The sequence below is a fragment of the Oncorhynchus gorbuscha genome, linkage group LG20 (assembly GCF_021184085.1).
Source record: "Oncorhynchus gorbuscha isolate QuinsamMale2020 ecotype Even-year linkage group LG20, OgorEven_v1.0, whole genome shotgun sequence".
Classification (NCBI taxonomy): Eukaryota; Metazoa; Chordata; class Actinopteri; order Salmoniformes; family Salmonidae; genus Oncorhynchus; species Oncorhynchus gorbuscha.
The window spans coordinates 6,906,854-6,933,581 of record NC_060192.1 but is presented as its reverse complement, the minus strand read 5'-3'; the positions used below and the strand labels follow the sequence as shown (position 1 = coordinate 6,933,581).

General features: G+C 42.7%; 1 protein-coding gene across 1 annotated transcript; it reads right to left on the bottom strand.

Moving 5' to 3' along the window:
- Positions 1–9,392: 9,392 nt before the first annotated feature.
- Positions 9,393–20,450, bottom strand: LOC124007281 (toll-like receptor 8). Its single transcript, XM_046317727.1, has 2 exons — positions 20,423–20,450; positions 9,393–12,877 (listed from the first exon to the last, which is right to left on the bottom strand). The coding sequence occupies exons 1-2, from the start codon at positions 20,437–20,439 to the stop codon at positions 9,784–9,786; spliced, it is 3,111 nt and encodes a 1,036-aa protein (XP_046173683.1). The 5' UTR covers positions 20,440–20,450; the 3' UTR covers positions 9,393–9,783.
- Between the last annotated feature and the right edge of the window lie 6,278 nt (positions 20,451–26,728).

The following is a 26,728-nucleotide window of genomic DNA, read 5'->3' as shown; positions in this document are numbered from 1 at the left end:
TTTGTGTATGTGATATGTGGAGTGCATAGTCATCGTGTGTGTTGCATGAGTGTGTGTCGCATCCCGAAGTCAGTACAAAGGCTTGTTGACCGTGTATTTGCATTTATCCCAAGAATAGTCTTTTTCTTTAACATCAACTCCATCAAAGGTTTCGTCCAGGTTCTCATGTGATTTGACCTGATCAGGAGTTTAACCTGTGATGTGTGTGTTTATAAACATTCATTGGCTGATCATGGGTTGAATGTGAACTGACAGTGTGCTCTTATCGGAGAACACGTTTATGACCACAGGTTGACCATAGAGTGAGGTCACTGCACACGTTGCTGGTGTCCACAAAGAGTACCCGATGAAATGAGGAGGACAGAGACTCACACCTGGAAAAGTATATGCTTTGTTTTAATAAAGAATCAGTAGAGGAATAGCAGGTTTACAACATGAGCTCGGTTGGCTGAAGCCAAAATCATGACATCATCTTCTGATAATGTTGGTGACTGTGAAATACATTTGTAATGTTTCATTTTCTGTCTCTGTCTGCATAGACCATGTTCATAAATTACTGTTGTACCGCTGTGACTGTTAATGCCTGATGCTGAAGGAATTCTGTATGGTCTGCCTGAAACAGTATATAAAGACCATGTAACTGGAGCAAAAATCATTTGTGTAGAGAGTCTTACTGTGGGTGTGCTCAGAGGCGGAAGGATCGTGGGAAGATTTCCTGCTACTGGGGTGGCGCTACATGCGCAGAGCCATAATCTAAATATATGGCTCTGGGTGTGCTGTTCTCTCTGCTTCATAAACCACGTTTACATCTACAGTTTTTATGCGAGTAAAGTCATATCGTATTTTTCAAAAACTCACAACAGCTGTGATGGAAACAGGTTGTTTCGGTACAATTTTATAAATGCAGAGAGATCATGTGTTCTTTCGACATGGTGGGATCTTTTTGCGTCGGTAAAGTTCATTATTGAAGAAATGGCGATGGAAACGCCTTTATTGCGCAAATATTGCAAGATGGCAAACGACAGAGATGGTCGCCTCGCTTCGAGTCCTTAGGAAACTGCAGTATTTCGTTTTTTATGTATTTTTTCTTACATTGTTAGCCCAGAAAATGTTAAGTGTTATTACATACAGCCAGAAGGATATAATAAGAGCGACGTCAACTTACCAACATTACGACCAGGAATACAACTTTCCCGAAGCGGATCCTTTGTTCTGACCACCACCCAGGACATTGGATCTAATCCCAGAGGCCGACCCAAAAAACTTTGCCGCAGAAGAGGTAGACGGAGCGGCCTCCTGGTCAGGCTTCGAAGGTGTGTACACCACCCACCGCTTACGAGTATATTAATATTACTCGCCAATGTCCAGTCTCGAGACAACAAGGTGGACGAAATTAGGGCAAGGGTTGCCTTCCAGAGAGACATCAGAGATTGTAACATTCTCTGTTTCACGGAAGTATGGCTCTCTCAGGATATGTTGTCAGAGTTGGCACAGCCACCAGGTTTCTTCATGCTACACGCCGACATAAATAACCCTCTCTGGGAAGAAGAGGGATGGGGTTGTATGCTTCGTGATTACAGCTGTGTATATCCCCCCTCAAGCAGATACCACAACGGCCCTCGAGGAACTTCACTGGACTCTATGTGAACTGGAAACCATGTATCCTGAGGCTTCATTTTTTTGTAGCTGTGGATTTTAACAAAGCAAATTTGAGAACAAGGCTACCTAAATTCTATCAGCATATTGATTGCAGCACTTGCACAGGCAATACACTGGATCACTGCTACTCTAACTTCCGCGATGCATATAAGGCCCTTTCCTGCCCTCCCTTCGGCAAATCTGATCACGACTCCATTTTGCTCCTACCGTCCTATAGGCAGAAACTCAAACGGGATGTGCCCATGTCTAGAACCATTCAACGCTGGTCTGACCAATCGGAATCTGCGCTTCAAGATTGTTTTGATCACGTGGACTGGGAAATGTTATGGCAGCCTCAGAGAATGACATTGATGTATACGCAAACTCGGTGAGTGAGTTTATAAGGAAGTGCATTGGAGATGTTGTTCCCACTGTGACTATTAAAACCTACCCTAACCAGAAACTGTGGATAGATGGCAGCATTCGCGCAAAACTGAAAGCGCGAACCCCCGCATTTGACCATGGAAAGATGACTGGGAATATGGCCGAATATAAACAGTGTAGTTATTCCCTCCGCAAGGCAATCAAACAAGCAGAATGTCGGTATAGGGACAAAGTGGAGTCGCAATTCAACGGCTCAGACATAAGACCTATGTGGCAGTGTCAACAGGCAATTACGGATTAAAAAAGAAAACCAGCCAAGTCACGGACACCGACATCTTGCTTCCAGACAAACTAAACACCTTATTTGCCCACTTTGAGGATAATACAGTGTCACTGACGTGGCCCGCTACCAATGACTACGGGCCCCCCTCACCTTTTCCGTGGCCGACGTGAGTAACACATTTAAACGTGTTAACCCTCGCAAGGCTACTGGCCCAGACAGCATCCCTAGCCGCGTCCTCAGAGCATGCGCAGACCAGCTGGTGTCTTTACGGATATATTAATTCGCTCTCTATTCCAGTCTGCCGTCCCTACATGCTTCAAGATGGCCACCATTGTTCCTGTACCCAAGAAGGCAAAGGTAACTGAACTAAATGATTATCTCCCGTAGCTCTCACTTCTGTTATCATGAAGTGCTTTGAGAAAAAGTTCATATGACCTCCACCTTACCTGCCACCCTAGACCCACTTCAGTTTGCATACCGCCCCAACAGGTCCACAGACGATGCAATCTCCATTACACTGCACCCTGCCCTATCCTATCTGGACAAGAGGAATACCTATGTAAGAATGCTGTTCATTGACTACAGCTCAGCATTCAACACCATAGTACCCTCCAAGCTCATCATTAAGCTTGAGGCCCTGGGTCTCAACCCCGCCCTGTGCAACTGGGTCCTGAACTTCCTGACGGGCCGCCCCTCAGATGGTGAAGGTAGGAAACAACATCTTCATTCCGCTGATCCTCAACATTGGGGCCCCACTGTACCCCCTGTTCACCCATGACTGCGTGGCCATGCACGCCTCCAACTCAATCATTAAGTTTTCAGAAGACACAACAGTGGTGTGCTTGATTACCAATAACGACGAGACGGCCTACAGGGAGGAGGTGAGAGCACTTGGAGCGTGGTGTCAGGAAAACAACCTCTCACCCAATGTCAACAAAACAAAGGAGATGATCGTGGACTGCAGGAAACAGTAGAGGGAGCACCCCCCTATCCACATCGACGGGACAGTAGTGGAGAAGGTGGAAAGTTTTAAGTTCCTCGGTATACACATCACAGAGAAACTGAAATAGTTCACCCACACAGACAGTTTAGTGAAGAAGGCGCAACAGCGCCTCTTCAACCTCAGGTGGCTGAAGAAATGTGGCTTGTCACCTAAAACCATGACAAACTTTTACAGATGCACAATTGAGAGCATCCTGTCGGGCTGTATCACTGCCTGGTACGGCAACTGCACCGCCCTCAAACGCAAGGCTCTTCCGAGGGTGGTGCGGTCTGCACAACGCATCACCAGGGGCAAACTACCCGCCCTCCATACCGACAGCACCCGTTGTCACAGGAAGACCAAAAATATCATCAAAGACAACAACCACCCGAGCCACTGCCTGTTCACCCTGCTACCATCCAGAAGGTGAGGTCAGTACAGGTGCATCAATGCTGGGACAGAGAAACTGAAAAACAGCTTCTATCTCAAGGCCATCAGACTGTTAAACAGCAATCACTAACTCAGAGAGGCTGCTGCCAACACAAAGACTCAAATCATTGGCTACTTTAATAAATGGATCACTAGTCACTTTAAATAATGCCACTTTAATAATGTTTGCATATATTACATTATTCATCTCATATGTACACTACCATTCAAAAGTTTGGGGTCACTTAGAAATGTCCTTGTTAATGTTGTAAATGACTATTGTAGCCGGAAATGGCAGATTTTTTATGGAATATCTACATAGGCGTACAGAGGCCCATTATAAGCAACCATCAGTACTGTTTTCCAATGGCACGTTGTGTTCGCTAATCCAAGTTTAGCATTTTAAAAGGATAATTGATCATTAGAAAACATTTCTGCAATTGTGTTAGCACAGCTGAAAACTGTTCTTAAAAGCTATAAAACTGGTCTTCTTTAGAAGAGTTGTGTATCTGGAGCATCAGCATTTGTGGGTTCGATTACAGCAGGGGTGTCAAAGTCAAATGGACGGAGGGCCAAATAAAAAATTTAGCTACAAGCCGAGGGCCGGACTGTTCGAATGTTCATTGAAATTTTTTAAATGACGCATATAGTCTAGTGAACCTAATTGAACCTACTGAAAACCTAACAAATATATTCCAATATGATCAGATAAATAAAGCAATATTTTCTTATGGCTCTGTCAGTAATCTTTAATTTTCAACAGACACAAAAGACAAATTTCCTTTATATAAAAATCCCCATAACATGAACATTAAATGAAAGAAACCGGTATTCAAGGCACCATCAGTAGCCTATATTTTCTATTTTAGCAAAAGTGGGCTAAATTTACTTCAAAGAAAAAAACAATAATAGCAATTTTCTATCATCCACTCAACTGAAATATTTTTAAAATATAATTGGATTGAAATACAATAAAATAAAGTGCAAAAATCTATTAATCAAAAACAACACTTTGTTTAAGGAGAAGTAACATGCAGTGAAAACAAATATTAAACTTTAACTTTTAAACTTGAACTGAGTAAAAACTCTAAATATGTGATTGCACAGTAATGTTCACTTGTTTGAGGTTGAGGGTGATACTTGGTGGTGTCCCATCTTTTCCACAAGTTCATCAATGTTCGGGGTAAGGCTCTGAGCTGAGGAAATCCTCAGAATTGAGTGGAGGTGTTCAGCAGTAAGTCGACTTCTGTGTGATGTTTTGTTCAAGTTCATCAAAGAAAACAGTTGTTCACACAGGTATGTGCTGCCAAACATAGACAACGTTTGAGCAGCCTGGATGCGCAGCTGGGGCATTGTGTCGGGGAGGAAACGGGCGAACTCCGCAGCACCCACTGCCGCATATTTTGCCCTCAGTGCATCATTGCATTGGAGGTCAATCAACTCCATTTGGAGGTTTGGTGGTGAGCTTTCCACGTCAACAGCAAATGGGTTACCGAGCAGTTCCAACCTGCTTTTTTGTGCTTCAAAGTCAGCAAATCGGCGTCGAAAGTCAGCGGCAAGCATACCTATTTTATCAGCCAACTGTGCGCTCGGGAACTCACTGGTAGAGAGCTTCTCTTTCATGGTCTGGCAGCTGGGAAAGTGGCTCAAATTTTCTTTCCGCATCTGCGTCTCCCACAGAGTCAGTTTGGTTTTAAATGCCTTCACTGTACTGTACATATCAGAGATGACACGATCCCGACCCTGCAGCTGCAAGTTCATTGCATTCAGATGACTCGTAATGTCACACAGAAAAGCCATTTCACACAGAAACATTTCGTCTCGGAGTTGTGTTGTGTCTTTCCCTTTGCTGTCCAAGAACAGACAAATCTCCTCACGAAGCTCGAAACATCTTTGAAGCACCTTTCCCTGGCTTAGCCATCGCACCTCTGTGTGATAAGGCAAATCACCATGCTCCGTTTCTAACTCCGTCAGAAATGCCTTGAACTGGCGGTGATTCAAACCTTTGGCTCTGATAAAGTTAACTGTGCGCGTGATGATGCTCATTACATGCTCCATTTTCAAGGCTTTACCGCACAACGCTTCCTGGTGTATGATACAATGATAAGCTGTCAGCTCACCTGTCGCGTTTTCCTCTTGCATCTTTTCCCGTATCTTCTCCACCAGTCCGCTCCTGTGTCCACACATCGCAGGTGCTCCGTCGGTTGTCAAACCCACGAGTTTTTCCCAAGGCAGCTCCATCTCATTTACACATCTTGACACCTCTTCATACAAATCATGCCCCGTAGTTGTGCCATGCATAGGACGTAAAGCCAAAAACTCCTCTGTCACGCTTAGGCTGGAGTCCACTCCGCGGATGAAAATTGACAACTGGGCAATGTCAGAAATGTCGGTGCTCTCATCCACAGCCAAGGAATATGCAATGAAATCTTTTCCCTTTTTCACAAGCTGCTCTTTTAGATTGATGGACAACTGGTCTACTCTCTCGGCAATGGTGTTTCTGCTCAGACTCACATTTAAAAAGAGTTGCCTTTTTTCTGGGCAAACTTCGTCACAAACTTTAATCATGCAGTTTTTGATGAAATCCCCCTCCGTAAATGGCCGGGCTGATTTAGCGATCTCTTCTGCCAAAATAAAACTGGCCTTGACAGCAGCCTGGCCTTGTGATTTGGCTTTTTTGAACAGAGCCTGTCGAGATTTGAGGCCTCGTTTTAATTCCTCTGCCTTTTGTAGCCTTTGTTCCATGTCCATATTCTTGTTTTTGTCCGCGTGTTTCGTTTCATAATGTCGTCTCAGATTATACTCTTTCAGTACCGCCACACTTTCTCCACACAGAAGACACACAGGTTTTCCAGCTACCTCCGTGAACAAATACTCCGACTCCCACCTTGTTTGAAACCCCCGGTTCTCAGTGTCCACCTTCCGTTTTGCCATTTTTGATGGGTATCTGAAAGTTAATTTTACTGTGATGCTGACAACTGCTGTGCCAATAAATATTGAAATGAAGCAGCCTACTGCTCGGTGCGTCACCGTTGCATTGTGGGAAATGTAGTATTGGTGCGTGTAAAAGATCTGCGGGCTGCCGGCTTGCTGCGGTCTGCGGGCCGGTTCTAATAATAAATCAAGATCATCCCAGGGGCCGTAAAAAACCTTCTCGCGGGCCGGATGTGGCCCGCGGGCCTTGACTCTGACATATGTGGATTACAGGGTCAAAATGGCCAGAAACAAAGAACTTTCTTCTGAAAGTCTGTTCAGTCTTCTCTTGTTCTGAGAAATAAAGGCTATTCCATGCGAGAAATTGCCAAGAAACTGAAGATCTCGTGTCTTTTTTTATATTCACATGAAAATATGTTGCCAATTGAATGGAAACCTAGTTATACACACAACAAAATGTGTTCTGAAATAGTACCAGATAGGAGTTATTGGGTTGTAAACACAGCGGAACCCGTTTTGGTGCTATATGGAACCCTTTTTGAAGGTTCAATAAAGAACCATGCTCATAAGGTTCTAAATGGAACCTGTATGGTGCTATAAAGAAACCTTTCCTAAGGTTCTATTGTATAAAGAACCATTTAAAAAGGTTCTATACAGCACCAAAAAGGGTTCCGCTATGGTTACAACCTTTTTTGGGTTATATAGTACCTTTTTTTATGGTTCTTTATACAACCTTTGCAGAGAATGGTTCTATAAAGAACATTTCTCAGTTTTTTTTTTAAATTCTTGTCAGTCATATTATATTGTTAAAATTCCACAGTGTTATTTTGTTGATTGGCAAATAGAATCAAGTGAATTACCTCTGGAACAGCTGGGGGTCCCTAAGGAGAGAATTGGGAACCATTGACTGATTTAGTCAACCGTTCTAAATTGACACAAGGCACTGTCAGTGGCCATAGACCTATAGTAGGTGATGGTATAACATAACACAGTCTGGATTGTTAAAATAGAAAGATTCCCTTCTGGAGGCGTGTGTTCTTTCCTCCGACTAGATACCTGGATCCCTGGACACCTAGATACCTAGATACCTGGATACCTAGATACCTGGACACCTGGATACCTGGACACCTGGATACTGGACACCTAGATACCTGGACACCTGGATACCTAGATACCTGGACACCTAGATACCTGGATACCTGGACACCTGGACACCTAGATACCTGGATACCTGGATACCTGGATACCTAGATACCTGGACACCTGGATACCTGGATACCTGGACACCTAGATACCTAGATACCTAGATACCTGGATACCTGGATACCTAGATACCTGGACACCTGGATACCTGGACACCTGGATACTGGACACCTGGACACCTGGATACCTGGATACCTAGATACCTGGACACCTAGATACCTGGATACCTGGACACCTGGATACCTGGACACCTGGATACCTGGACACCTGGATACTGGACACCTGGATACCTGGATACCTGGACACCTGGACAGGATCAGCACAGGGACACACACTAGCCTCCAGGACTATGTTGCCAGTTATAATAACAAGGTTTTTAAATAAAGATTTCTACAGAGATATATACAAATGTATGTGTATGTGTATGTGTCTTCTGTATGTGTATAACGAAGAGTATGTATTTATATCAAAGATCATATACGTAAGTACTGTGTATGGTTGTCAAATAAAATCCCCAAAATATTGGTCGTATACACATATTTAGCAGATGTTATTGCGGGTGTAGCGAAATGCTTGTATAACACACAAAAAAATTCAAACATTATTGCAAAGTTGCTTAGGAGTTAGAAGCAGAGCTGCCATGTCTGTCGGCGCCATCTTGGCCCTAGTCTGCATTTCTGCAGGTTTGTTTTAACGTGCAGAGAGCAGTGAGTCGTCTTGTAGAACTTCTGTTTCTTTGGTCCAGACACGTTTTTTTTTATCCTTCATACAAGGAATTGTTCAGAAAATGTTGTGTTGTTTGATGCAAGAAACCACTTTACAAAATAAATGGTGTTATTATTCCCATGTCATTATCACAGAGAATATCAGACAAATGATGCTACCCTCTGCCTATTGGCTATTTATCTTATTCAAGCCTGTCTTTATGTCTAGAAATGTACACGTTTTGTGATCTTGTAGGAAATAATCCCTCCCCCATTGCTGGCAACAAATGATCTACAACTGGCTTAATAACTCACTAACTAGCGAAGGATATGAACACATGAGCTACAATACAGCTCTCAAAACAAGCGGATCTACTCAGTACCGCGATTGTAAACACAGTCCAGTTCAAAGTGAATGGCACAGGTCTTTTCTTTTGGTTGATAATAAACCATTCTGATATTGATACACTTTGTAAAGTATGACTCGCTCAAGCCTGCACACCCTGTGGGTCTCTAGGACCAGGGATGGAGAACACTGTCTTCCAGAGTCAGGTGATACTGTAGGAGAAGCCACTGATATGGAACTAGTGGTGTGTACATCATGCCAGTCCTGAACACATGACTCAGGAGTTACTCTGCCACCCAGTGGTTGAGATCAGTAAGATTGTCCTCCCATAGGAAACCATTGTAACTAAGTTTATTAACGTATCGGTAGACTGGTTTTCACCTGTCAAAAACATCTGAATGTAGCCAAAATAGGATCATAATACTGTTTTCTTACCAGGTGTAGATGAGGTCACATACATCAACAGTAAACAGAGTCACATGATTTACTATATTGTACTGTAGATGAGGCAGGCATTTTCACAGAGAAGCTAATGTGACCATTGATAATATAATCCTTAGCAGGAAAAACAGAAATCAAGGCCTAATATTCTATTATGGATTGTACAGAAAACCATGCAGCCACTACAATAGGCTATATTGTGTGGGTGTGTGTGTGTGTGCGTGTGCGTGTGTGTGTGTGTGTGCATGTCTGTGTGTGTGTGTGTGTGTGTGTGTGTGTGCGTGCGTGTGTGTGTGTGTGTGAAGGGGAACTACACAGTCATGTCTCTAGGAACTGATTCTAGAACACTGCAGAGTAGGAATTGGAGACCTTTAAGTAAACTCAGCCATGTTTTTGATCGGTTTCCTGTTTTTGGTCAGTTCCTTTCATGTCCTTGAGTTCACCGCCCAGTGAAGTATGTGCCGTGTAGTGATGCGTGTGTGGCTCGCTGATCTTTCCGTATGGCTCTCTTCAGGTTGTGCCAGAACCAGAGCTGGGCAGCCGGACAGGCAGTTGCTGGCCACTCCAGAACACTGCGCCTGCAGAGCCGTCTGCGCAGGTGGATGATGCGTGAGCGTCGCAGAACCTGGGGCTGCAGCAGCAGCAACACCATGGCATCCACACCCTCCTCCACCAGCCGCTGCTGCACCAGCAGGGCGGCCATTTTAACCACACCACGCGACAGGAAGCCCTCTGTCAGCACAAACACCGTTTTCCTGCTCTGTCGCACACTATTGGAAAGGTTATCCATGATAGGCACCCCTGGCATCCAATCACGCTCCTCCAGGCAGAGTGGGCGAACCCTCTCTCCGCGCTCCTCTAGTTCCACCCTAAGGTGGTTCAACACCCAATCAGAGGCCAGCGGGTCTGTGGTGTCATACATGACGAAGGCATCGTAGACACAGGCTGTGTGCTGTAAGAGACATTGGTGCTTCAGCTTGGCCCCACAGTAGTCAAGAATATAGGACAAGTCCCAGTAAAAGAGGTGTGCTGTGAGAGATACCAACAGAACGTGAACAACGAGTAACAACGTGAGGATGCAGAAGGCCATTGCGTTGTCATCCTTCACGCATTCCTCTATGTCGTAACTCAGCACAGACCTGCCCTTCCTCTCCATGGGCATGTCACACGTCACCCCGCTGGCCAGCAGAGGGATCTCCACCTCATTGCTCCTCATCCACAGTTGGAACTCCAGCAAGTCACAGGTGCAGTGGATCGGGTTCCCCTGTAGTGACAGCTGCCGGAGGTGGTTTTCAGCTCCTGTTTCAAACGTTGTCTGGTTGATGAGCTCCAGCAGGTTGAAGCTGAGGTTCAGCACATACAGGCTCCTGGCGCCGCTGAGGAAACCAGGCGCTAGCTGGGAAATCCTGTTATGGCTCAGGTCCAGCAGCCTCAGTGAACTGGTAAGAGTAGAGACGGTTAAGGCCACCTGCTCCAGGTGGTTCTTACTCAAGTCCAGCTCCTCCAGATGTGCCAGTTGTGTGATCATCGTCCAGTTAAAGTCCTCAAGTCCGTTTTTACTCAGAGTCAAGTGTCTCAGGGCCTTGGGGAAGTTGTGGTATACCTCAGATGGGATGTGGCGGAGCTGGTTGTATGACAGATCCAGGGACGTCAGGTTATTAAGTTCTCTGAAAAGATGATTAAAGTCCAGACCCTCGTTCCACATGATGTCCAGGCGGTTGCCCTGGAAGTTCAATTCTTGCAGGGAGCTGCTTGACATGGTTTTATCAGTGAGGGTGCTGATCTCATTCCAGCTCAAGTTCAGAACCTTCAGAGAATCCAGGTGTTCTAGGAACGCTAAACTGTGGTTTAGCCCTGCCACCAGAAAGTAATGTTTATTATAACTCAAGTCCAACACCTCCAGTGCTGTCAGTTCACTGAATGCATGCTCATAGCGCAGGTAGACTTTATTCTGGGATAGATCCAAGTACTTCAGCTTGGAGAAATGTACAAACTCACTGCCGTTGAACATGTCTCCAATGAAGTTAGATGACAGGTTGAGACAAGCTGTGTTGTTCAGGCCCTGCAGCATATCAGGGTTTATGTGGAAGATGTTGTTTTTGCTGAGGTCGAGCACTGGACCGTACGCAAGACACTCTGGTTTAATGTTAGGCAAATGGCGACGGTATAATTTATCCTTGTGTATGAAAGGCCCGTACCTGTCTATATCTGGCTCATAGCCCCAGCCATACCCATTCACAGACAAGGCATCTACCCTCTTGGACAGGAAAGTCAGACTGTTCTCTGAGAGGCCAACACTGGATAAATTGTGGAACTTTTCAAAAAGTGAAAGGTCTGTCCAATAGATGAAGTTGGTTCCCAAATTGAGGACAGACAGATTAGCTAAACAGTAAAGTGGTTCCAAGTGATTTTTGTGAAGAGCTGAAAAAACATAGTTTTCTAGGTGTAATGTCTTCAGAGATGCCAGTTTGGAAAAATTATTTGAGAGGGTCAAGTTGTGGGTATTTTGTCCAGCATTATTGTAAGACAAGTCCATCACTTCTACGAAAGGTAGCACAGAGAGGAAGTCCCCATTGGCTATCTCCCCAACCAGACGATTAAATGAGAGGTACAGGTAGTGTAAGTTGGTGAGGTTCTCAAACCAGGATGTTTGTAGGTGCTCTAGGGAGTTTCCTGATAGGCTCAGCTCCTGCAGCTGGGAGAGGCTCCTGAAGGCATCTGGGTGGATCTGTAGTGCCCCGTTGGGTGTATTACAGGGAAAGCAGAGGAACGGGGTGTTAGAACACACAGGACAGTTGCCCGAAAGGTCTAGAGCGCTCAGATTAGTGAGTGCACTCAGGTCATGCTGTTGAATGTGGGTGATTAGGTTCCGTTCGAGTTTGAGCAGCTGGAGGGATGCGGGGAGAAAATTAGGGATTACTTTCAGTCTGTTAAAAGACAGTGTCAGGTTTGTCAGGTTAGTGAGGCTGGAAAAAGTGTGGTTTGCAATATCCAGGGTCCCACTACAGACACTCCCTTGGCAGTTGTCACTTAAGCGGATGACTTTAATGCGTAGAATATCCCTGAAGTCTTCCGGTGTTACAGTCCTGATGTCATTGTACCTCAGAAACAAAATCTGCAACCCAGACGGAAGGCCCCTCGGCACTGTGCAAAGGCCATTACCGTCAAGGAGCAGTGCCTCCAGCTGATCCAGCGTGGAGAATGTTTGGTCCTCTATCTTCAATGGATCTTCCTGGGGGTTGAAGTTATAGCTAAGGTCTAGCAGCGTCAGATTCTGGAGGTTCCAGAACGAGGAGCTGGAGAGTGTCTCGATTTGGTTGGAGGACAGGTCGAGCTCTGTGGCATTCCAGCTGATATCGTGGGGTACCTGGAGTAGCTTCCTGCACGAGCAGTCGTAGGCCAGTGAATGGTTGAGAGAGATGACATCACAGGGTAGTTTCCTCTGAGCCCAGGTCCTCCCAGAGCAGGAGGGGTAGAGACACAGCGACACTAGGAGTAACAGCAGCCTCTGAAAGGAAGTGCAAAGGGGACACCTGTGGGAACAGGATATGAGTATTTCATGGGCTGAAAACAATCTCAGTTCCCTGAAAGAAGGGACCGGCGTAACACACAGCTACAGACTACTTTAAGATACAGTATTATGCATTTCAAAGGCTGTTGAGAATGCGAAAGAATCCAAACCAGAAAAAAAAAGAGTGCAGACGGCTTCGCACTTTTTCTATTTTAAAAACTGAACATCTGTCTTGACTTCATTTACTGTGTGGTACATTCAATACAATGCTGGGCATTCCTGAGCTACAACAAATCCTACAATCCTGCTTCCCTAACTCTTTTCTAAACACGTTTAAGTTACCAAAAGTGTTATGAAATGTAGTAGTCTGTCGTACTTTGGTTGCCAGCAAATTCACCAGTTCACATTTTTCCAAGACTGAACTGTTCCGTTGCATCACATCCAAAATCACACTGTAGGCAAATAAAACACCATTCAGATTAAGTTTAAGCAGACCGCTCATGAACCTGCCATTGCCCTGTCAAGGGTTCGTCGTGGTGCAGTCAGGGCCCGGAATCCACAAAGCATTGACCAGTGAGTAAATCTAAGTAAGATAGCTAAAATATCCCCTTCAAAATCTGTCAGTTTAAACTATCTTTTTTTAATATATTTTATTTTTACATTGGCTGTATCTCAATTGTTTGTCGGTCCAGGAAACATCCCGAAAATCGGTCCCCTCACTAAACTTCTGCAGCATCTGAATGGTTGAAGTCGATAATGCTGATGTGCCAACTTTTGTCTGTGGCGTCCGAACCGTTTGGGCTACAAACTAATATATGTTCTACTACAGTACCACACAAGCGTCACGGGACTCAGCTAAAGGTAACCTATACAAAATTAATGGAAGTATAGAGGTAGTTTTGTAGCGACAACAAATAAAATAGCGTTAAATATGAGCTTTTATCTCCTAGATAAAGGACAGACACTTTTATGAGTTGATTTTACTCCTGGCAATAACATGAGTTTGTCTGGGCAGTATCTTAACATCATCCTAAAATCTACTCTGAGCTGGAAGTTTTTTATTTTTTATCTTAAAACAGGTTTTTAACAGGATTCCATTTTTTGACTGTATTTTTTGCCATTTATGAATGGGTTATTCAATACACCCAATGGCTTACACTTGCAATGACCAAATGCAATGAGGCAGCGCAAGCTGTGTCACCTCAGTCAACCACGGTGAATGGGGGTGTACATCAAATGTGACAATGGTAAAACGTTTTCAACTGTCCACGTTGCCAACTCTTAATTATTGCCTAATATGTTGGCATGCAAACGTCCTTTTCTTTTTTTCTACCAATTCTGATTGTTGTTACAAGCAGAATGTTGACAATTACCATTATATCAACACACTTGTCACTCCCATTTAACAACTCGAAATGTCACTTGCAAATAATGTCGCATACAACATTTGAAAGGTCTATAATATTCATCAAACATAATCAAAGGGAACATAAGCCCTACACTCAGACGATTAGGGGGGGGTTCAACAAGGGTTCTTCTAAGATGCTCAGAGTTCTTTGAAGAACCTTAAGGGTCTTGGCGCTGGAGGTGGAGGAACCTCCTCAGTTGGTGGGGGTTCTTGCAGGAACCTAACTGTCCAACTGAAACATTTGAATTTGAAAGGACAGCAGGTGCAGGCGCTTAAATTAAAAAATGTAAAGATCTCCTCAATTTAAGGTATGTATGATCTAAATCGATGTTGTTTTATGATGATACCTATATTTTAATATTTGTGCAAATCTTTCTAAAACCGAAAATGGACACAGCTCAATGGATATCCATCAACAAAGAGGTAAGAATATGTTGAAGGCTGGCTGGCTGTATTGGGTACAGATGACTGAACTGCTCACTTTTGTGTCTGTGTCTGTAGGTATACAGACGAGGAGGCATGCGAAGGTATGTCTATTGGTATGTTATGCAGATCGCATGTACCATCCTGCTCCCTTGACTCTTCAATGAAAATCCAATAGGCCTCTACAATACGGACAAGGTATGTGTATGAAAACCATCATCAACAGTTGTTTTTCATTCGCATTTACCACAAACACCAAGGTATGAACACTGTCATGTGCGTGTTTTGTTAAACATCTGTATAATTACTATTTTTGGGGATTCACAGACTTCACCCTCCCTACACCTCTGATGAATATAACAGGAGACCTGTTTGATCACCATGCACTGGATGATCATTCTGACTATGGATACTGAGAACGTCAACACATTAACATCAACACGCCAGAGGAAAGGGGGATACCTAGTCAGTTGTACAACTCAATGCCTTCAGGATATTTTCATTGGACTTGGGGCTCTGCTGGGAGTTTACCTCATATTTGAATGTTCCTATTCTGCTTTGCCACTAAAAATTATAATAAACACTCAAATATTGTATTATTGATGTTATTGTTATTCATATTAATAATAGGGGGTTGTTAAAAAATGAACCCCAAAAGGTTCTTCAAAAGGTTCTTTTAGGATCCATTAAAATGAGTCCTCTGAAGAAACCTTTTAAAGGGTTCTTTGAAAAATGTATAGGGGTTCCCCCACAGTTTCAGTTTGAAGAACCCTTAAAGGCCACTCCAGGAACCTTTTATTTTTAGTGTAGATGCCATGAACTGCCCAATTTAGGCTTGGTCAATTTAGACATATATTTTAACAACATGATGTTGCACTCCAAATGGATAACTTGAGTTAATATGAAGTAGGTAATTAAATCATTTAAAAAACGTGTTTATTAGCCTAGTGGTTATAAGTATTTAGGCATATTATGTAAAATAGACCTCATGTGTTAGTCAGGGCAAAGCCCCACTTTGTGTATGGGGGAGGGGATGCTTTCCTGTTTTGCATGTTATTTTGGCATTAATACATATCACACATCAGTTTGCAAACAATGTGGAAAAAAAGCACTGAATTCTGTTGCTGTACATTTCAAAAGTGCTGAAAAAATAGTTATATTTACTATGTCCGTCCGAGTTCGCTCATTAATGTCGAAATGGAAATTACTGATAGCCTCTTATTTGCTTGTCGTTCCCTTATGCCATAGTTTGTACATCTCAATTGTCAGTAGAAAGCACATTTGTTTAAGCAAGTCAGCCATATCAGCTATGTTATTTTAAAAGGCAGTAAATGAGGTTGAATGAACTGTTTCGCTGCCAGACGAGGCTCCGCTGAAAGCCAGGTGTAGCAGTGGTAAGGTGTTGGGACTGCTGCTGGCACAGCTTTATGAAGGCCCTAACAGTTTGTGGGCACCGTTTGTCACCGTTACAGTGCAATTAATGTAATGTTTAATATTGTTGTGTAGTGGCTTTGCTGGCATGCATCCCACATTTTTTGTTTTTTTGCCCCACCAAGATTTACAGGCTAAAATCGCCATTGCAAATTATATACTTAACTGTGATGTACGATTACCAGGTAAGCCTACTTATACATTTAATTGTAAATGTTTTGCGGAAAGTACTTACGTCAACCCACAAGACTGCGAGCGACTGGTAACTCGTGATCGACCTGACATCGAACAATAGCCTACTGTGGTCATTGTTCAAGTCAGAGAGCATAAATTGCCATTGAACTCATGAATCACATGTAGGCCTATTTTAACGCATACAGATTTTAAGTGTAAAGCATAAGGAATACACACATTCAGAGATAATCTGTCTAAACATAAGTATGTAGACACCCCTTCAAATGAGTGAATTTGGCTATTTCAGCCACACCCATTGTCGACAGCTGTAAAAATCGAGCACACAGCCATGCAATCTAAATAGACAGACATTGGCAGTAGAATGACCCGTACTGAAGAGCTCAGTGACTTTCAACATGGCACTGTCATAGGATGCCAACATTCCAACAAGTCAGTTTGTCTCATTTCTGCCTTGCAAGAGCTGCTCCGGTCAAATGTAAGTGCTGTTATTGTGAGGTGGAAGCATCTAGGAGCAACAATAGCAAAGTGGTAGGCCACACAAGCTCACAGAATGGAACCGCCCAGTGCCGAAACTAAAAATCAAACTACCTCTGGAAGTAACGTCAGCACAATAACTGTTCGTCAGGAGCTTCCTGGAGTGGATTTCCATAGCCGAGCAGCCGCACACAAGCCTATGATCACAAAGTGTAATGCCAAGCATTAGCTGGAGTGGTGTAAAGCTCACCGCAGTGGAAATGCGTTCTCTGGAGTGATGAATCACGCCTCACCATCTGGCAGTCTGTCTGGGGCTGTTTTTCATGGTTCTGGCTAGGCTCCTTAGTTCCAGTGAAGGGAAATCTTAACGTTACAGCCTACAATGACATTCTAGACCATTTTGAGCTTCCAACTTTGTGGGCCTTGGGGAAGGCCTGTTTCAGCGTTTTCAGCCTGTTTCCTGTTTCAGCGTGACAATGCCCCAGTGCACAAAGCGAGGTCCATACAGAAATGGTTTGTCGAGATCGGTGTGGAAGAACTAGACTGGCCTGCACAGAGCCCTGACCTCAACTCCATTAAGCACCTTTGGGATGAATTGGAACGTCGCCCAATATCAGTGCCCAACTTCACTAATGCTCTTGTGGCTGAATGGAAGCAAGTCCTCGCAGAAATGTTCCAACATTTAGTGGAAAGCCTTCCCTGAAGAGTAGAGGCTATTAAAGTAGCAAAGGGGGATCAACTCCATATTAATGCCCCTGATTTTGTAATGAGATGTTCGATGAGCGGGTGTCCACATACCTCCGGTGTTGTCGGGTATCTATTTTAATGTCTGATTCTTTTATCAAAGTGTCATTGTCAAGTGTTGTTCTTTCATAATACTGTCAGAGAGTCGTCAGAGAGAAGTAGTGGTCGGAGGGGCCTCTGCTGGGTAATAGGCCCAAAGCACAGTAAGAGGAAGTTGTCTAACTACCTGTGATGAACTTCCACATTCAGACAAAATACTTTCTATCTGTCTTTTTAAAATGCTTTTAAATCATACAAGTTTGGTTGTTAAAAGCTGTATTCTGGTTAACCTTATCAACACTCCAGCAATCCCATTCAACAACTGTCTAAATCTCTTTAGGCACAGTAGGCCTAGGCATCAAGTCACTTGCCCGATAACGTTGCATAAAACGACTGAAAGGTCTATCATTAACCATCGAACACTTAGGCCCCAGAGGCGTTCAATTGCCCAACTTGTACCTTTACTTGTAGGCATATGCCCAATTTATGCATACTTTTTAACGACATGATATTGTGCTCCAAAGGGATAACTTGAAAGAACATGATGTAGGTCAATGGTGAAATCAAAAGAAGCATTAGTGATTATTTATTAGACCAGTGGTGATAAGTGTTTAGGTAAATTCAGCAAAAAAAAGAAACGGCCCTTTTTTCAGGACCCTGTCTTCAAAGATCATTTGAAAAACCCAAATACCTTCACAGAAAAGGGGTTGAACACTGTTTCCCATGCTTGTACAATGAACCATAAACAATTAATGAACATGCACCTGTGGAACGGCCGTTAAGACGCAAAAAGCTTACAGACGGTAGGCAATTAAGGTCACAGTTATGAAAACTTAGGACACTAAAAGAGGCCTTTCTACTGACTCTGAAAAACACCAAAATTAAAGATGCCCAGGGTCCCTGCTCATCTGTGTGAACGTGCCGTAGGCATGCTGCAAGGAGGCATGAGGACTGCAGATGTGGCCAGGGCAATAAAGTGCTATGTCCGAGACTCCTAAGACAGCGCTACATGGAGACAGGACAGACAGCTGATCATCCTCACAGTAGTAGACCACGTGTAACAACACCTGCACCGGATCGGTACATCGAACATCACACCTGCGGGACAGGTACAGGATGGCAACAACACCTTCCAGAGTTACACCAGGAATGCACAATCCCTCCATCAGGGCTCAGACTGTCCGCAACATGCTGAAAGAGGCTGGACTGAGGGTTTGTAGGCCTGATGTAAGGCAGGTCCTCACCAGACATCACCAGCAACAACGTCGACTATGGGCACAAACCCGTCGTCGCTGGACCAGACAGGACTGGCAAAAGTGCTCTTCACTAACAGTTGCGGTTTTGTCTCACCAGGGGTGATGGTCGGATTCGCGTTTATCGTCGAAGGAATGAGCGTTACACCGATGCCTGTACTCTGGAGCCGGATCGATTTGGAGGTGGAGGATCCGTCAAGGTCTGGGGCGGTGTTTCACAGCATCATTGGACATAGCTTGTTGTCATTACAGGCAATCTCAATTCTGTGCATTACAGGGAAGACATCCTCCTCCCTCATGTTGTACACTTACTGCAGGCTCATCCTGACATGACCCTCTAGCATGACAATGCCACCAGCCATACCGCTCGTTCTGTGTGTGATTCCCTGCAAGACTGTGTTCTGCCATGGCCAGCGCAGAGCCCGGATCTCAATCCCATTGAGCACGTCTGGGACCTGTTGGATCGGAGGGTGAGGGCTAGGGCCATTCCCCCCAGAAATGTCCGGGAACTTGCAGGTGTTGGTGGAAGAGTGGGGTAACATCTCACAGCAAGAACTGGCAAATATGGTGCAGTCCATGAGGAGGAGATGCACTGCAGTACTTAATGCAGCTGGTGGCCACACCAGATACTGACTGTTACTTTTGATTTTGACCCCCCCTTGTTCATGGACACATTATTCAATTTCTGTTAGTCACATGTCTGTGGAACTTGTTCAGTTTATGTCTCAGCTGTTGAATCTTGTTATGTTCATACAAATACTTACACATGTTAAGTTTGCCGAAAATAAACGAGGTTGACAGTGAGAGGACGTTTCTTTTTTTGCTGAGTATATATCATGTGAATTAGGTCTCATGTAAAATCATTGTAAATTTTGTATTTATTTATGGGTTGTTTATATAGCAATATCAAAACATTATTTCAACCCCAAAGAAATTGCCTATTTATGTCACAGGAACCACTGACTTGCTGCCTTTTTATAATCAAGACACCTGCTGGTAACTCTTAACTGATTAGGACAGCTCATGAGGTCTTTTAAATATCTGTCAACTAGGTGATGGCTTTGTCCAGACTGATCCGTGGAGAACGGACACCAAATTAGATTTGATTAATGTTGGTCCATGGTCCATGCGCATGTTGCTCTTTTCTAATTGGTTCATTTTATCCGTCCGCCCGTCAAAAATTCAACTCATCTGGGACCTTATTTATAACGGTTGTTTAAATTGCACATTTAATATCTGCGTTCGCCATTTCTGAAAAGACTGTACATGTTCAAAAATATTGAGATGTATAACTTGGTGCACGCCATACATACGCTTGTTTCCAGTTATGAATTAGACCTATCCTGAAAATGTCTACATTCTCAGTAATTTTCTAGTCTGAGATGTTTTGTGGATAGGGCCCCAGTTCTCAATGTACAATAGCCTACCGTGGTCATTGTTCAAGTCAGAGAGCATAAATTGTCATCGAAATGCCATTCAACTCATGAATTAAAAGTATTCTAAGGCATACAGATGTTAAGTGTAAAGCATAAGAAATACACACATTCAGAAATATATATTTTCATGTCTGATTCTTTTATATAAGTGTCATTTTCCTTACCGGCGTTGTTCCTTCATAATGCTGTCAGAGAGATGTCAACGACTAGCAATGGAGATGAGCCTCCTCTGTTTAATATAGCACAGTAAGAGGAAGCTGTCTTAACTGTGATGAACTTCCACATTGAGAAAATTCTTTGTCTTTCTTGGAATTGATTTCTTATGTGGAATATCAAAAATACTAAACACTACAAATTGTTCCCCTGTTCGGGGCAACTAAAACCAGGAAAAACTCTTCACCCTATTAGAAGACCTGACCATGACAATCTCCGGTTTACAGTATAATAGATTATATCAGGGGTCGCCAACCTTTCGTAGCATGAGAGCGACTTCAATAAAATAATGAAACCCAGGTCCTTTAGTGTACAAGACGAAGCAGTGCACTATGTTTTCTGTCAATATACCTGGTAAAATAATGGTTTTTACAAACAACTCTAAGGGGGCCCTATACAATCTTTGACACCCTCCCAATTTTTTAAAAATGTTGTATATTTCCCAAAATTATGTTCTCAGTTTTATGTTCTCAGTTTTATTTTTCACAATTGTTCATAGAGTAATGCTTTTTGGGGGGGTCTGGAAGAAAACTAAGAAATGTAGATTTTAGAGTGTATTGCGCACCTGACACTTTTAATTTGGCATCTAGCTAGTGAGGAGTGTGCCTTCTAATGTGCCGGTGTAGCAATATTAGTAAGAAACTTTATTATTCTAGTGTCAAAATTGACAACAAAGAGTAAATAGGATAATTTTGGTCATTAAGTCAGTCTCGTCCAAAACAGAGTTTTATAAATGAGTTTGTCATGACTTACTAGAGGATTGGGGCTCCCGAGTGGCGCAGCGGTCTAAGGAACTGCATCTCACTGAGGTGTCACTACAAACCCTGGTTCAATTCCAGACTGTGTTGCAACAAGCTGTGATTGGGGGTGGCGTACAATTGGCCCAGTGTTTTCTGGCTGGGGAAGGCCGTCATTGTAAATAAAAATGTGTTCTTAATTAACTGGCTTGCCTAGTTAAAAATACATATATTGGGTTTTGATTGTGACAATGCTCACTTCCCCCCTAACACAGGATACACAGCCTTTGGTGATCTATCCAATCCTACTGCAGAACACACAAACAGTGAGACTTTGTTGTCATAAGACACTTTTTAAGACACATTTTTTTTACTTGGAAAAAAAACTGCCCCAAATGCATTAGCTAGATGCAAAATTGCAGGACTAAAATGTCCTCTGTAAAAGCGTCAACATTGATGGCAGATTTATTGAGTTCTCAGATTCATTCGGGTTATTTAGAGGAAGTGATACTTGCATCATGTGATGCAAACTCATCATACTGGCTGCATTTCTGCCTGCTTGAAAAGTGAATAGGTCAGATACACATAAAAACATGAAATAACCCTGTGAATCAATAGAACATTGCTCAGAGATGCACAAAAACGTAATAACATTCAAAATGGGTGAATCTTTCCTTTAACTGCTCTATCCTTTAATACCTTGCTCTCCTGCTTGCAAGCCACTCTTCCCTAGAGGTTCTGCATTCTACTGTGCCCTGAACCATGCAGCCCTCTCTTTGTTGGATATAGGCATCTAGGACAGAATTTCCCTTAAAACATCAAAACTGTACTTATAAATCCTTGATTAAATCCTTATGATTTGAGTTGATAACCTCACAAAAACAAAATAATAATGACCATATTGCTATCTATTTTGTTAATTAACAACATAAATAAAGACAACACATGCCTTACATTGTCATTAATAAAACATAACAATATCAAGTCCAGGTCCTAAAGGCTTATGAATAGTGACAAACAATAAAGATATACATGTGTCATTCGGAGTAACACACTAAATTGTGGTATAACAGTTATGCCGAATGACAGAATTGTTAGTCCAAATTACAAAACAAACTGTTTGAACTCATTCAACAGGCAATTGCTTGGTCACCTATGGAAAACTACATCCTTGACCTACAGCTTTTTAATGTCATATTTCACATCAAATGTGATATCAAATCAAAAAATAAAACAACATTATAAATGCTTTTAAGCGTTCTACTGCATGACACAAGATTTTATATGACAGTGCAACAGTGACCGAATACCCTAACCAAAACAAACTGGCTTCTGGCAAACAGTTGTGGCAAACCTTTGAGAAATTTGCATCAAGTTGTGTGGCAAATTGCTGAGGTAAAATTGCGGCAACTTGTGAACTTCTGGCAAACTTGTGGCGAACATTCTGTTTGCTGCAAACTCAGTATGAATATGCAAATTATATCAGGTTTTTGGTTACTGTGTGTTAAACATTGAAATGTATTCACATTAACAAAATCACAACTTTAAATGAACTTACTTCACGGAGAAAAACAACTAAACATGCTAAATGTATTAAATATACTAAACATGTATTCAGCATCTTTAACAGTTAAAAATAAGTCCAATACATCTTCAAATAAATCAGCATGCTAATGAAGAAAAGGGAAGACTGCATATTTCCCAAAGAAATGGTTTATTTCATATTTTTATGGATCTACAACATTTATATGGGAGAAATAGGAACACTATGGGGATGATGACCTTAGGATGTTTAAAGGGACAACTACATAATTATTTACATGAGTCAAGTGATAACTGAGCAATAGTTTTCAACCAATAGAAGTTAAAAAGAGAATTAAAAGTGTTTTATTAATTAAAACAACAAAAAATAAATCAAATACAGTTCAGAACTATTGCCCTTTTGAGTGAACTTTGGAGGTGATGGCCCTGTGGAAGTCCTTCCAAAGCTTGTTGAATGCATGCACTGAAACAATCAGAAAACAAAACAAAAGTAGGACACTGAAAACAATTCATGAACTCATGTGGCATTTAAAAAGGTAGAAATTGAGCTATGCCTAAAATGACAAATCATATTATTTTTTCCAAATAAATTATTGTTACTCAAAAAAAAAAAATCTAATTTTGGTAGTTTTGACAAACCGGCGCTTGGTCAATATTGAACAAACACAGCATTGGGTTAATTCAAACCAGCAGGTTTGGGTTGTGCTTCTAACCTAATTGCCTTGAGTTGAGTGCTTGACCTAACTGCTGGGTAAATTAGACTACAGGACATTCAGAAAGTACTCAGACCCCTTCACTTTATCCACATTTTATTATTTTACAGCCTTATTCTAAAATGAATTAATGTTTTTTCCCCTCATCAATCTACACACAATACCCCATAATGAAAAAGCAAAAACAGGTTTTTGAAATCTTTGTAAATGTATAAAATAAACTGTAATATCCCATTTACATAAGTATTCAGACCCTTTACTCAGTACTTTGTTGAAGCACTTTTGGCAGCGATTACAGCCTAGACTTCTTGGGTATGACACTACAAGCTGTATTTGTGGGGTTTCTCTCATTCTTTTCTGCAGATTCTCTCAATCTCTGTCAGGTTGGATGGGGAGCATCACTGCACAGCTATTTTCAGGTATCTCCAGAGATGCTCGTTTAGGTTCAAGTCTGGCCTCTGGCTGGGTCACTCAAGGACATTCAAAGTCTCGAAGCCACTCCTGCGCTGCCTTGGCTGTGTGCTTAGGGTTGTTGCCTTGTTGGAAGGTGAACATTCGCCCAAGTTTGAGGTCCTGAGCATTCTGGAGCAGGTTTACATCAAGGATGATGCTGCCACCACCATGCTTCACCGCAGTGATGGTATTGGCCAGGTGATGAGCGGTGCCTGGTTTCCTCCAGACGTGACTCTTGGCACTCAGGCCAAAGAGTTCAATCTTGGTTTCATCAGACCAGAGAATCTTGTTTCTCATGGCCAGAGTCCTTTAGGTGCCTTTTGGCAAACTCCAAGCGGGCTATCATGTGTCTTTTACTGAGGAGTGGCTTCCGTCTGGCCACTCTACCATAAAGGCCTGACTGTCCTTCTGGAAGGTTCTCCCATCTCCACAGAGGAACTCTGTCAAAGTGACCATTGGTTTCTTGGTCACCTCGCTGACCAAGACCCTTCTCCCCAAATTGCTCAGTTTGGCCGGTAGGCCAGTTCTAGGAAGAGTCTTGGTGGTTCCAAACTTCTATTTAAGATTGATGGAGGACACTGTTCTTTGGGCACTTCTATGCTGCAGACATTTTTTGGTACCCTTCCCCAGATCGGTGCCTCCACACAACCCTGTCTCTCAGCTCTACGTACAATTCCTTTGACCTCATGGCTTGGTTTTTGCTCTGACGGCGCCGGAGAAGATGACGGACGTTTTTACGTCCGCCTAACCGATTGTGTTTTTTTGTTCGCTTTTTTTGCGTTGTTTGTAACTTATTTTTAAACCATATTTTGTACATAATGTTGCTGCTACCATCTCTTATGACCAAAATATCTTCTGGACATCAGAACAGCGATTACTCTGGCAGATGCTTTTTTTTTCTTCCTTTAACGAGTCTGACGAGCCTAATGTGAACGACATACTGCTTTCCCGGGAACAGGCCCAAATCACCGTCATCTGTGTGAAGAGACGACGGACAAAAAGAGGACAGAGGTCGGGCTGCCTTCTGAGAATGTGTAGGCGATCGAATAAACCCCCCTTGCCTTCCGTTCTTTTAGCTAACGTACAATCTTTGGAAAATAAAAAAATCGACGACCTACGAGGAAGATTAAACCATCAACGGGACATTAAAAACTAATATATTATGCAACATTTCACACTAAAGAGATGCTATTGAGCCCACAGGACTACATGTTTTCTGGTAAGTTTTGATTACAATACTGGGTGGGGAGAATATATTTTATATGACATACATGATATTTTGTTAACTAGTAAATAGTAGCCTACAGCAAAGTGTGTTTAAATCATTTCTAACTTGTTAATTAACATGTTCTGCTAGTTAGTTTTTGCTACCATGTGGGTTTTAGCTTGTTGAGCCTGCTAACTGAGGTGTGCTAAGTCACCTGTTTCCATACATGTTTCATTTACAAAGGAGTTGTTTGATCTAACTGCTTAACTATTTATGTTGTTTTTTACTCATTTTTTAAAATCTTTACAGAAAAATGGCACGGAAACGATCTGATGTGTAGAGACATTTCACTGCAGCTAATGTAGATGGAAAAGCTGTGTACATTTGCAAATACAGTGCCAAATCATATGTGAAGAATGCATCACAGATGCAAATCATAGAGAAAGCAGACTGTATTGCAATCATCTCTGATGGGTGGTCGAATGTTTGTGGGAATAATTAACGATATCGTCTCTACCCCTCAACCAGTATTCTACAAGAGCACAGACACAAGGAACAACAGACACACCAGTCTCTACATTGCAGATGAGCTGAAGGCAGTCATCAATGACCTTGGACCACAGAAGGTATTTACACTGGTGACAGACAATGCTGCAAACGTGAAGGATGATTGGTCTAAAGTGGAGGAGTCCCACCCTCACATTATTACACCCATTGGTTGAAATACATTAAAAAGCGTGAAGACGTCTGCCTGAAGCCCATACATGCTTCAGCATACATGTTGGACCCCAAGTATGCTGGTAAGAGCATCCTGTCTGGTGCAGAGATCAACAAGGTCTATGGTGTCATCATTACAGTGTCTCGCCACCTTGGCCTGGATGAGAGCAAGGTTCTTGGCAGTCTGGCGAAGTACACTACCAAGCAAGGGCTTTGGGATGGAGATGCAATATGGCAGTCGTGCCAACATATCTCATCAGCCACCTGGTGGAAGGGACTTTGCGGATCTGAGGCTCTTTCCCCTGTTGCCTCCATCATCCTCCAAATCCCACCAACATCAGCCGCCTCAGAGCGCAACTGGTCCTTGTTTGGGAATACACACACCAAAGCACGCAACAGGCTGACCAAGGGTTGAAAAATTGGTGGCCATCTGGGCAAATTTGAGGCTTTTTGAGCCTGACAACGAGCCATCTTCAACAAGATTGGAAAGTGACAGTGAAGATGAAGCCTCAGAGTCTGAGGTTCAATAGGTGGACATTGAGGAAGTCCAGGGAGAAGACATGGAAGCATGAGAGGAAGACAACCAAAGCTTAAGATTTTAGACTATCATTTTACAGATGTATATTGAAAATGTTTTTTTTGGGAGATGCGATGGATCATTCAATATTCCCTTTCTTTTGTTGTTCAGTGAAATCATCCCATATGAAGAGTCAACTCAACTTAAGTTCAATTTGTAACTAAATTGTTTTTTAATTTCTATTGGAAGGATTTGATCATTTGCAATTATGTATACAATTATGTATACGTAAAAGGTTTATGTTTCTGTCTCCATATTATATGGTACAAATATCCAATGCAAAAAACATCTACATTTAAATGGTATTAATA